Below are 13392 nucleotides of genomic sequence, written 5' to 3' on the forward strand. Positions count from 1 at the left end.
CAGAAAAATAACAGAACAGTCTTGGTATCACAGTTCAATCACACACACAAAGGCCTATTCCTTCAAATATTTACTTTTTTTTTTTTTAGTATCACAAAGGGGAAACAGAAGGTTCAATTTTATTTTTCAGGTCTGTGCACACCCCCCGACCATGACTCTTTCAAACAGTTAGTAACAACATATGAAATTAACCCTATAAAATAAAACTATAGTTGTAATTTATTAATGCATATACCTGCTTATTTAATGGTCTGAATAAGCAGTCTCTCCAGGTCACCAAGGCAAGCTAGAAGTAAAAGAAGGGAGAAGAAAGACAGAATAAAGAAAATATTTACATATACATGCAGACTAATTCCATTTAAGGAAAGCTGATGTAGTATGCTAACTAATCAGAACTTCTAAAACTGTATTTTGGCACATACATTTCTCAAGCAATGAGACTGTTTCACACTAATATTACAACCAGCTTTACCACTAACTTTACTAAGCTGTTCCTTTTTCTACCACTGCCAACTCTGGAAACTGACAAAACCCACTTTGAGCTACTTTGAAAATATACAGTTTTTTTTTTTTTTTTGGCAATTTCCAAGCTGACATAGTCCCTTAGCATTACGCTACTAAAGTTAAGAGGAAGGGAACTAAGGATACCAACTGTTTTTCTACTGTATGCAAAATTATTTTAGTAAAGCAGGAAAATAGCACAGCATGTCCCTAATGCTTCACCAGTAAGGACAGTAATTATCCTTTATTTAACAAAAAGGCCTTTTAGTTATCTGAAATACAAAAGTTCTGTGAAGTTCTTATTTATATTACTTCACATTAAAAAAAAGTATCAAGATTACTTATCAATCTTTCAGAACTGCACCAAAACAACTTACACTACAAACCAAATGTCTGAATCTTAGCAGCCTGGACACTAAAAAAAAATCGTGGAAATGTATTGAAGTAATCAGAAAAAAACCTAAGTTTACTGTTTCATGGTGTTTGAAATGCTTGGCTGAATTCTAAGTGGGATGACAAGGCCACACTGAGGCACACAGGTAACACTAAGTAGCAAATATTCAGAAACAGACACCCTCAATAGTCTACTACTGGAAGTCCCAGTACATACAAGGCAGATTAAACATCTCACAGACTTAGATCTTTGGAATTTTTACAAATATACTGGGGTAGGAGTAGGGAAAGGAGGGAGAATGCCACTTTGGCCACTTCTTCAAAAGTTCTATGAACCTCTTACAAGATTCAAGGAGGGATCTATAGGATGATAATGCAAACATGGCAGATGGAATGGACAAATCAATCACTTCAGAAAGCTACTTACTGAATAAATTTCATATATTCCTTTACGACCTTCATCACACTCACGACGAACCCAATGTCGATTGAGGTAGGCACATATCCCATTCAATACTTTGCTTGAAAACCTATAATCTTCCCACTGTTGAGTGTAGAATTTCAGCACACTCTCATCCATCAAATCTTCACCATCCTGAAATTACAAGTTTGCCAGTACTGTTGTGCAATTGTAAGATACAACCAAGATATATCAGGGTATAAAAAATGACTGTGCAATAAATCTACATAATGCAATTTATTTACAGGAAACATACTGCTAATACATTTACAGTTATTTCACAATTATAAGCCGCACCTGATTATAAGCCGCATTTCCGGGCATCGGCAACTTTTCGTTCTTTGTCCATATATAAGCTGCACCTGATTATAAGCCGCACGTTACAATACAGAGGGTGATAAAAGGTATATATTCTATCACCATCTGTTGAGGGTGGGGACAGTGATCCTTATCTCCGCAGGAGATATTCTGCTAATGGGCCACCCATTGAAACCAGGCGGGGCATTGTTCTTTATCTTTTCACACCCCATCCTTCCTCCAGCGAGTCATTTTCTGCTAAGGCCCATTGAGTCCCACTGTGGGACTGATAAAATTACTTCATCCCATTGGAAGTTGCTCCAGCCAGGGGGAAGAGCCCAACATTTCTTACCAAGATAAAAACAGAGGTTTTGGGACAATAAGGTAGCCCTTTTCTCCACTGGACTCCAGAGGGAAACCGGATTTCTCCACATCACCACTGGACCTTTAGAGGGAAACTGCACCTTCTGCAGGAGCACTGCTTCAACTGAATCACATCTGCCACCGCAAGAGGACTGCAACCACCATTTAATGGGACTGCTACCAACACCCTGTCTGCCGGGGGTGTCAGGTTGTACTCTGACTTTGTCAGGGTTTGGAGTTTGTTTCTTTGTAGTACTGTATTTCTATTTTAATTTCCCTAGTAAAGGACTCTTATTCCTAATTCCCATATCTTTGCCTGAAACCCCCTTGATTCCAACATTATAATAATTTGGAGGGGGTTTACATTCTCCATTTCAAAGAGAAGCTCCTGTCTTTCTCAGCAGACACCTGTCCTCCAAACTAAAACAGCAACTTTTCATTCTTTGTCCATATATAAGCCGCACCTGATTATAAGCCGCACTTTGGGTTCGGACCAAAATTTTAGTCAAAATGGTGCGGTTTATAATTGTGAAATTACTGTAGGTCTACATTAATAAAGCACAAAGCCAATATGAGACTTTGAAATTAAAAGGTTGGGAAAAAAATGCACATGACAGATAAAGCTCCAGAAGACATCCCCATCCCTCTGGATGCAAGATAACATCCAGCTCTATTAGTAGTTTACTTATTAAACTAAAATAAAGGCTACCATCAGGCATTTTCAACATGATAGGCATTCATTTTTTCAGCATTCCTAACATGCTGGTTAATTGCTTGGAAAGTCTAGCTATTCTTGCTTCAGGACAGGTTAAGATGTCATGTAACATTACTTCTATAAAACACAGGAATGTTGTTCTGCCTCGAAGAGGAAAGGCAGCACACAAGTACAAGCTTAGGGACTGATCTATGTCTGAGGTAAAGCCAACAAAATATTCTAATGGCTACAGAAACAAAAGCATATTTTAAGATCATTCAGTTTACTTTCAGTGGTTGCACACACCTCTAGGCTTGTTGATACAGCTTTTCATCCCAGTTTGTGCTACTGCAAGTGCAGATCGATCTCATACCCCATCTTACCTTAAGGAGATTTGTCAAGTAGTTCTTCAGGAATTCTTTTAGCCGTTTGTACAATTCCAAGCCAACAAACTGAGCACCTCCAGGTGTCTGGCCCTTTTTTGATTTAGAAGGAGGTACTCCAGCTCCCCGTGCTTGATTAGACTGGTGTACACTGGTACAGTAGTTATAAACATGACTGACAGGAAAGTTAAGGAATACATTTGCCACCATAAGACATTAAAAATACAATGAAAACAATGTTAATTTCAATGAGCTATTATTCATACAACTGTGAATGACCTACACATAATGCATTGCAAGATGCACACATCAAAGAATGATGCACACAGCTAAGAAAATGAAGTAATTTTCAGCAGAATTATCCTCAGCAAAATTGTGTCAGACTGCTGAGGGCACTGCAAATACTGAGCCCAACATTAAATTTATGTAATGCTTACTTAACAAGACCACCAAGAAAACAAAGCAGTGGAATTTGCTGATAAGATGATATAAATGGAATTTATTTGGTCTATTATATTGGTCTTCTACAAATATATTAGCTTTCATTTGAACTGAAAGAAATTTCAATACTAGCCTCAAGCAACTTTCAGTAGTTGAAAACACAAGAGCATATTTTTGTGTTCTTTCAAATACCTTCCTCCACAAAATATGTGGCCACTTAAGACTGGCACACTAGATGAACCTGGAAAGCAGTAATGGCGAGCCACACAAACATTTAAATGCACACTGTAAGATAAGATTCACTAAAACCCAATTGTAGGCTATAAGTTAATCCCAAAATTTCAGTGTAAAATCACAGAGTCACAGAATTGTTCAGGTAAGAAAAGACTTCTAAGATGAGTCCAGCCATTAATATAGCACCACCAAGTCCACCACTAAACCATCTCCCTAATCACCATATCTAAGGGTCTTTTAAATACCTTCAGAAACATTGATTTCTCCACCTACCTGGGCATATCATTCCAATGCAGGACAATGCTTACAGTAAAGAAGGTGTTCCAAACATCCAACCTACGTCTCCCCTGATACCATTTAAGGCCACTTCCTCTTGTCCTGTTGCTTATTACATGGGAGAAGGGGATGACCATCACCTGGCTACAGTCTGCTTTCAGAGAGCTCTCTCCTTGTAGAGAGCAATGAGGTCCCCCTCGAGCCTCCTTTTCTCCAGGCTAAACATCCCCAGCTCCTTCACAGCCTCTCCTCATCATCCTTGTGCACCAGACCCTCCACCAGCTCCACTGCTGTTATCTGGACAGGCTCCAGCACAATGTCTTTCTTGTTGTGAGAAGCCCAGAACTGAACATAGGATTCAAGGTGCTCAGTACAGCAGGACCCTTGTCCTGCTGGCCACACTATTGCTGATACTGGCCAGGATGCCATTTGCCTTCTTGGCAACCTGGGAACACATTGATTCATGTTCAGACAGCTATCAAACAGCACCTGCAGGTCCTTTTCCATGAGGCAGCTTTCCAGCCATTCTTCCCCCAACCTGTAGCACTGCCTGGGCTTGTTGTGGGTGAAGTGCAGGACCCAGCATTTTGCCTTGCTGAACCTCATACCATGGGCCTCAGCTTACTGGTCCTGCCTCTTTGGACCCCTCTGAAGAGTATACCCTCACTCCACCAGATCAGCATGCTCACCCAACTCAACGTCCCCTGCCAAATCACTGAGGGTGCACTTGATTCCCTTGTCTCAGTCATTGCTGAAGAGATTAAACAAAACTGGCTCCAGCACTGAGCCCTTGGGAAGAAGGCTTTTGACTGGCTGCCTGCTTGCTGCCTGTGCTGCATGCATTCATACAGATGTACTTGGCTGGGCTGTTGATCCCACCACCTTATTTTTTTTTTTTGCTAGAAGCCCTAATTCCCATGTGACAAGGCAATTCTGTGGTTTCTAACACAGTGACCCATTTTGGTTTTTTTGCTGCCATGGATCTCCATCGCCTACCTCCACTGAGATATCGGATTGAAGGACCTCACTAGCACATCATCCCTCAAACACTGGCATGCTGCCCCCTGGTTATTTACCCCTTTTCCTTTTCAAATCTAGTTTAAAGATTTCTCTAGAAGACCTGGTAACTCTGGTATCTGCAAAGATACTTTTCCCTTTCTGAGACATGTGTACCATGTCTGCTGCCAGCAGGTCTGGTATCATATAAACCCAGCCCTGACTGAAAAAAAAAAAAGAAAAAAAACCAACAAAAATAAAATTCTGCTACTGACACCAGGCTCAGACCCAAGTACTGATCTGCCAGCTCTTCCTTCATCATTTCTTGCAACTAGAAAGAGAAAGGTGAAAACTACTTTATCTTCTGATCTCTTAACCAGACATACCAAGTCCCTAGTGTCTCTTGATTACCTTTAGAGTCCTTTTTCCAACTTCACTGCTGTCTACCTGAAAAATCTGAGAACTATCCCAGGGTAGGAAGTTTGCTCTTTACATCTTTAAGCCAGGTATCAGAGAGGCAGCAGACATCCCTAGCAAGCGGCAGCAATATTTTTTCCTCTTATACTACTACAGCCGGGAAGACTTGCTGTAACTGTTAATGTAACATTTCAAGAACACATTCTGTTTTCTGATCTAAAAAACTCAAATATTCAGACTTCTTCCAAAGTAGCAAGTAGAAGTCACTTCAAATAAGAAGGCATCCTTAAAGAAACACTATTTCATAAGCAAGAAAAATAAACTAGCTACGTACCACCCAAACTGAACTCAATAAGGACTCAGATCTGACAACAAAAATCACCCAAATCACTCACACAAACAACAATCAGCCAACAGGAATGAAGCTACTGAGCACCCACTCTTCTACTGACAGTCCAAGGACAAGCTTTTGAGTCATTACATAGTAACCAATCTAGAAGGTTTAATTTGGCTTTGTGTTTTCGCAGAATCACAAGGTTGGAAAAGATCTTCAAGATCATAGAGTCCAGCCCTCACCCTAACATCTCAACTAAACCATGGCACCGAGTGCCATATTCAGTCTTTTTTTAAAGACATCCAGGGATGGTGACTCCACCACCTCTCCAGGCAGGCCATTACAGTACTTTACCACTCAACACAAGTGGACCCAGCTTTAACCACTAACAGGTTTCCTCCATAGCACACCATAGATTAGGAAATTAACACATTGCAGAGACTTGACTTTTATCTTTCCCTTCACAAAGTCCAGCACAATAAAATGAGAAGACATCAATACAAATAAATACCAAGAGAATTATTAACCACAAATATGTAATGCATTACAGTCATTATACACAGATCTGCTTCTAAGTAGTAAAGCTCAAGAAGAAATATCTCCAAACATCCAGTTAACTTCCTTGCAATTAATTTTATAAAAATCTTCATAGACAAAACATACCCTGAACCAGGGTTTAATGATCAGAGTATCCTGCATGCCACCAGGAGAAAGGCTCAGGGTCTTCACATCAAACTGCAAGGAAAGCCTACTCACAGTCTATATTTATATGCTTGTTCAGAAAGTCATTGCATTCTGTGCAAAGAAGTGCTCTTCACCTAAGATTAACCCTTTTTGAAAACACACAGTGTACATTTATTTCTTATCTATTACCTCATCCAGATGCCAAATAACTACATTTCCCACTATGTAAACCAGTAACATAAAGCCTTCATTTGTAATGAATTGAAGCAATTGAACTTTTAATCAGACTCTTATCTTTATCAGCCACTGATTTCCTGGGCATTAATGATTTTTTCCACCTCCTAGTCATTTGTCTGTTCAAATTCCCTGGCACTGTTGCTACTTTTACTATGTACACTTTGATTTCAGAATTCCCTGAAGAACAAGTGAAAAACACCACACAACACAATCATTTTCCTCTAGATATGCAACTTACTTTCTTGCCACAAACAAGAAAAGCAGGTTTACCCCACAGGTTAATTTTGAAATAGCTAATATATAAACTTCTCTAAATTGTTCATGAAAAACCTCTCCATCACGATACTAGGAATATAGGGCTGATTCATAAATATCCCCTTGACAGTCTTGCCTCCTTCTTCCCCTAACTCTCTTACCCCAAGTGGCTTTGCACAAGCCTGAAAATATGAAGACTGTCCAGATGAAGGGTAATCCTTGCAGTTTTGAGAGTTTTGCCTGACAAAGACATTATATTCATCTGTACAAACAATCACAATAGCCTTAAGAAAAATAAAAGGCCAAGATTAGAAGACAAAAGCTTTTCCGTAACCTATACCTTTTACTATTAAACCCAGGATTCCTTGTAAACACTGAGACCTTTTGTCCATAACTGATAGTAATCACCTCAGAGCTTCAACAAAAGTAATTTAAGTAATTCCATGCTCATCTTTTTTATTCTGGTTTGAGATTTGCTAGTCAAAGAGTCCAAGACAGCACTTTTGAAGTGCTCTAGTTTCATTGTTCCACACAAGTCAAACTGAAGTTAGTTTGCTCATATAGAGGCAATTTACAAGTGTAACTCTTTGACATATTCTACATAAAGCATGCTCTCTCACACTGTTTACAATCTGTCCCCCCCCATCTGCTAGAGCCAGTCACTGACAGAAAGACTGACATATTCAAAACAAAATAGTATTTTTACTACTACAACGAAGTGTATGACAGGCCATCTGAGAATCACAAGGAGAATGCTATGAAAAGAATTCTTAGTTGCAGAAGGCAAAATAAATCCCTCAATGCTTTGTATGCTGGAAGCTATATACATACACAAACAGCTGCCAGGAAACATTTTTTGGGGGCATTTGCACAATTCTGTATAGCAATTTGCATACCACAAGCAGAGAATTTAATTCATCAATAGAAAAGTTTGAACCACAGTGAAGTTGTGCTGATCCCTAAGCTTCAGGTTGCTGAACTTCAGATTTGGTCCAGCAGACAACCACCTAGAGGAGGAACAGATCAATCTCCTCTAACCTCAACACCTCCCCTACAGTAAAGGAGAAATTGAATTTACTTGTCTAAAATAAATTTGAGGTAGAAAACGGCAAGGAAGTTTGTAAAATCATTCAGTATTTTGCTGTTCAAGATGAAAAATCCTTTTCAGAACTTTATTCTCCTTCAAAAGTCTTCAAAACAAAAAGTAGCCAAAGACAAATTAATTTTACCACCTCTGTCATCAATATAATTTACACTACATTTGACAGCTTTGGCTCAGTTTCTAAAGATGGGCAACAGAGAAAAAAAATCATCATCTTGTGCTGCCACATCCAAATGGATTTAAGGCCTGGTATAAAATCACTTCCACTGAAGGAAATGGTCCTAACACAATCCAGCTGGAGAGCTTACTTGCCACCTGGCTTACAGCAGCACAGGAGTTCATGCAGGCAGTCAGTCATGTGGACTGGAGAAGTAACCAACACGACAACCAACTGTGGTCCCTGCCTCCAGACCCTTTGGTGAGCAGATCTGAACTGCTATGTCCACACAGGGGAAGTGAAACAGGCTCTTTCATTTTTTGAGCAAGTATGCCACCAAAACACAAGCTTGAGCACGCCATGGTCAACTCTAATTTACCCTCTTCCCTTAAAAAGCACCAAACTAATCCATTCAGGCTTTCTCCTCTGGAAGCAAGTGGAAACCAAAGTTATAAAAGAAAAATTATCAGTTTTGTAATGTAACACACAAGAAAGCACTCAGACTCTATACTGATGAGTATAAATCACTCGGTTTTGCATAGGTCTTAAAGTTTTTAAAAGAAAACAGTTCTGCTGAGGTAATAATTGATTCACCTTTCACCAGCACAGCCAGTTCCCCAGAGTTCTTCCACTTTGCTATGAAAATGAAACATAACTGGAAGAAGTCTGTGTGAGGAACAGGTATGTAAAATTAAAGGAACTGAGAGGAAGAAGAATTAACACAACATGGTAGAAAATTATAGCACAGAGATGCCCACAACAATACAAGCCGAACAACTGTCCAATCACAATTACAGTAATTTCACTACTATAAGGCGCACCCTTTTGACTAAAATTTTCCCTCGAACCCGGAAGGGCGCCTTATAGTCCGGTGCGCCTTATCTGTTGTACAAAGTTGCGAAATTTGCCAAACCGGAAGTGTGAGCTGTGAGCCATGGATGCAGCCGGCAGTGCCATGGCAGTCGGCTGGAGGTGGGCCCAGGGGCCCGCGGTACCGCCCCTGCCGGGTGAAGGCAGTCCTGGGGGCCCATGGCTGCCGGGTGAAGGTGGGCCTGGAGGCCCACGGCACCGCCTCTGCCGGGTGGAGGCGGGCCCGGGGGCCAATGGCTGCCGGGTTGAGGCAGAGCCTCAGCCAGCAACTGCGTGGGGGGAGCTGGCGGCGGAGCCTCGCTGTAAAAAAAAAGTGCGCCTTATAGTCCGGTGCGCCTTATGGTCGTGAAATTACTGTACTTTCTTATTACTTTTAGTCTCTTTATTATAAAGATCAGTTTTAGGCAAAAATTTGCTATTTTACAGGTCTTAAGCAGTAATTAACTTCATGCTCAGTAGCTGGCCTACAGGACTAGACTTAGATTAGTTCCACTTCTGTCGAAAATCTGTATTTTCCTAAGCCACCAAAGGCATGCAAGAACGTAATATAGAGAGTTACAGAAAACACTGATAGGAAAACTGCTAAGGAAGATTACAGAAACTTTGTATTATTGTAGAACCACTCCTAATACAAACAACATAGATTATTATATTTACTAAAGAACAGCTTTACATATTTTCTTCAAAATTAAAGCCATTCAAGTCTTGTTGAAACCCATAAGACTAGGCTGGACTACCCCAGACATAAGAGAAGCTGCCAAGAGAAGCAAACATGCCTATATGATTTCAATGTTTTGTTAGCCAAATCGGTGAAGGAATTTTGCATGAGTTTTTGAAATCATAAGGTTGTCAAAAACCAACTGCTTTTCAGAACAAGTGCTTTGAACACTCACTGTAGCTTTGTGAGGAGCAGCAGTAAAACAAACACCCCAGAAGCCTTCATAATTTTCAGGAAGGTATCAGCAAGAGATTTAATGTATGTTCAGTTCATCATCTGGTAAGTGTGGGTTACCCCCACACAGCAATTCAGAGAAAACAAACAAACAAAACTAAGATCCTGTACCTGACCGCACACATTCACCACTAGTGCTAAAAAATTATTAATTGATACATTTAAGTCTAGTTTTGATACAACTGCTCTGCCAAATCACTCCATTTTAGACAAACCATTTTAGTCAGGAAGGACTTTGGCAAGAGATTGAGGAGCTATTACAGCATGAACCATGCAGCTGCTATGAAAATCCAGGCATAACTCAGCTCAAACATGTTTCTACAAGTCTGAGATCAGAGACACTTTCAGCAAAAGCCATCTGAAGACTAATAGACAACTTCTTGTTTCCCTCTCCATGGCACAAACTCAAGAGAATCACAGAGAAGCACTGAGTTACAAGGAAAACACAAAATTTGAAAGCCAAATGCATAAACTAAGTGTACAATCTTTATGCCAGGGAGTGTAAGAACCTTCAGATCTGAGGTTGATTTCAAATTTCTTTCTTTGCATTGATTGAGGCTGGTTCTGAACAGAATATTATTGGTTACTATAAAAAGCAAGTGGAACAGTAAGCAATCATTGTGGCATAATGCATAAAGGAAATGATTGCACAAATATAAACATATTCTGCCATTCTTTCAAACTGAAGATGCAATCTTTGTAAATACACACAAACACATACAATTATATGTACCTTTCCACACAATAAAAAGTACATTATGTACCCTTCAAACATGTCAACATACACATTTACTTCTACCTTCATGTTCCATATGAGCACTAACCAGAACACGAGAAATCCTATGAAACAGGATATTGAATATATGCAGGACTAATACTAGCAGACAGAAGAGACTGACTTGATGTATCCAAAGTGACCTTAAACAACCTGACATTGAAGTGAAAGGATGGCTTAGAGTGACAGAATCTTAAGAGAAAGTGGAACAGTTTATTAGATGTAAATAAAAAGTGCATGCCCTAACACCTCAGTATCTTTCCTGCCCAGAAACAGCATAATAATCTGTTCAGAAAGAAAAAACAAGAACATACCGTGCTGCCTGGTAACAACAGATTAACGTGATTAGAAAATAAAATATTTTCACAGTTTCAATATGTATCTGCTGATCAAAACTCCTACTACAACACAGGAATTCAACAAGAAAAAATATTGCAATAGAAGCAACTACAAAAGACCTTGGAAAATGGATGCCAGGAAAAGGGCTTCATGTTTTTGCTTGGTCAACATACACTACTGGTGCTGAATCTACACACAGGAAGAAAAAGTTACATATATTTGCACTTTCTATTTTATGAACAGATTATCCTGAGTCATCTGGTATTTTTAAAGTGTAAACATACTACACTTAGTTATTTAACGTTCAACACAGATTTTTCCTGTATCACTTGATCATATGTGAGAAAAAATTCTCATTTTATAAAATAATTACAGTAACCTTTTCTGATACACAGTTACTTACATTTGGTCCAATGGATATTCAGTAGACATAACTTTGTTAAAATAAATGGACAAAACTGAATTACAATAAGCATGGACTTTCCATAAGATAATGAAATGCGACAGAACAGCCTATCCTCTACCTGTCCTTGACAAACTTCAAGCGATTATTTTGAAAATATTTACTAATGATGGCTAATAATGAAATAATATAAGAAGCACATTTTTAAGATTCAATTCACTGGTGCAAGACTTCAGCAAATTTTAAGTCATAATAAATTCAGTAATTTTTTTCAACTTTCCACATAAGACCTATATGATCATGCTGCCAATCAACTACTCAAATGTATTCTAGGAACCTGCTGAAATCAACAGCGTAATTTTTATGTATAATAACATTTGAAAGACTTTGAAAGCCAGTATGAACACTGCAATCTGGACATTGCAATTTATATCTTAGATAAACAACCGTATCATACCTTCCGCATTATTATAAAATCTTCTTATCAATGAAAACATTATAAGATCTCTTCATGCAGATATAAATCTTATTTGTTATAAATTAATAGCAATTAGAATCTTTGAACTCGTCTCATTTTTCTCAAATTTTCTTTAAATACTAAACTTGGACAAAAAGGTTACAGTAAATTCATGAATACAAGCCGCACTGAGTATAAGCCGCATCTCTGGGTGTTGGTAAACACTTCGGTTTTTGTCCGTAAATAAGCCGCACCCGAGTATAAGCCACTCTGTCATTCGCAGAGAGGACCTGTGTGCAACAAAGTTGCCAAATAGTAACAGAACCGAGGCAAGGCGGGGTTTACTGGCTCAGCCCGCTCGGGGTTGCCGATGGGGCCAGGTGGCCAAGCCCGGCGCTGCCGCTCGGCGGGGCTGTTCGGTGCAATCGCTCGACGGGGTCGCTCGGCGCCGCCCGCCGCTGCCACTGGGCTCAGTCACCCCGGCCTGGCGCTGCCCTGCGGTGGCAGGCAGGGACAGAGCTTCCCCCGCTCCTACGGCAGTGGGCGGGGACGGAGCTTTCCCACGCCCGTGGCGGCGGCGGCAGGCGGGGACGGAGTTTCCCCGCTCGTGCCGCGGCAGCGGCGGGCCAGGATGGAGCCTGCCTCTCCTGCTGCAGCGGGCGGGGACGAAGCACCCTGCCTCCTCCCCGAGCCGCGGCAATGGCGGCACAGGGCCTCCACCGGCTCCCCGAGCCGTGGCAAAGGCGGCGCGGGGCCCCTGCCAGCTCCCCGAGCCGCGGTAATGGCGGCGCGGGGCCCCTCCGTCTCTCCTCCGGGCTGCGGCAGAGGAGGGAAGGAGGGAGCTCTCCCGCCTCTCTCTCCGCCCCCCGTGCTGCCTGCAGGGATCCAGGCTCCACCCGCGGCGCAACAGAGTAGCAATTTGTAACAATCGCGAAATGTCGGCTTTGCAGCGGCTCGGCTCAGCACTCTGCCTGGCACTTCTGAGGTTGTAAATGTCAGAAAATTATTCACATATTAGCCGCTCCTGAATATTAGCCGCATTTCCGGTTTGGGAGCCAAGTCTTAGTCAAAATGTGCGGTTTGTATTCGTGAAATTACTGTAACTTGTTCTGTATTGGCATAAATTAACTACACTGTTTCAAAGAATCCCTAAAAATGCTTTTTAGGCTATGTTTTGTAAATCAGGGCAGTGAAAGAATGAGTTTATGTCAAAATTTTGGCATTTCAAATAACAGTGCACACATACAGAGAAGCACACCACTAATCTTCCCATTCACCAATGCTACCTGAAAATCGTTGACGCGTGCTTTGACGAAAAAGGTTAGTATTTTAGGAAAGTTACTCAGCTCTTTGTCAAGCCACTGAAAAATTA

The 13392-nt window shown here is 40.7% G+C and overlaps 1 protein-coding gene across 4 annotated transcripts in view; it reads right to left on the reverse strand.

The window, feature by feature from the left end:
- Nucleotides 1-13392, reverse strand: part of CUL1 (cullin 1) — a 60641-nt gene that overhangs the window by 25051 nt on the left and 22198 nt on the right. For all 4 annotated transcript variants that reach the window (XM_033051208.2, XM_033051237.2, XM_033051218.2 and 1 more), the window contains 3 exons: nucleotides 3092-3266; nucleotides 1322-1489; nucleotides 236-286 (listed from right to left, as the gene is read on the reverse strand). In XM_033051208.2, coding sequence (XP_032907099.1) covers nucleotides 236-286; nucleotides 1322-1489; nucleotides 3092-3266 — 394 coding nt within the window. The remainder of the gene's footprint in view (nucleotides 1-235; nucleotides 287-1321; nucleotides 1490-3091; nucleotides 3267-13392) is intronic.

This window comes from Catharus ustulatus, chromosome 1, assembly GCF_009819885.2.
Source record: "Catharus ustulatus isolate bCatUst1 chromosome 1, bCatUst1.pri.v2, whole genome shotgun sequence".
Classification (NCBI taxonomy): domain Eukaryota; kingdom Metazoa; phylum Chordata; class Aves; order Passeriformes; family Turdidae; genus Catharus; species Catharus ustulatus.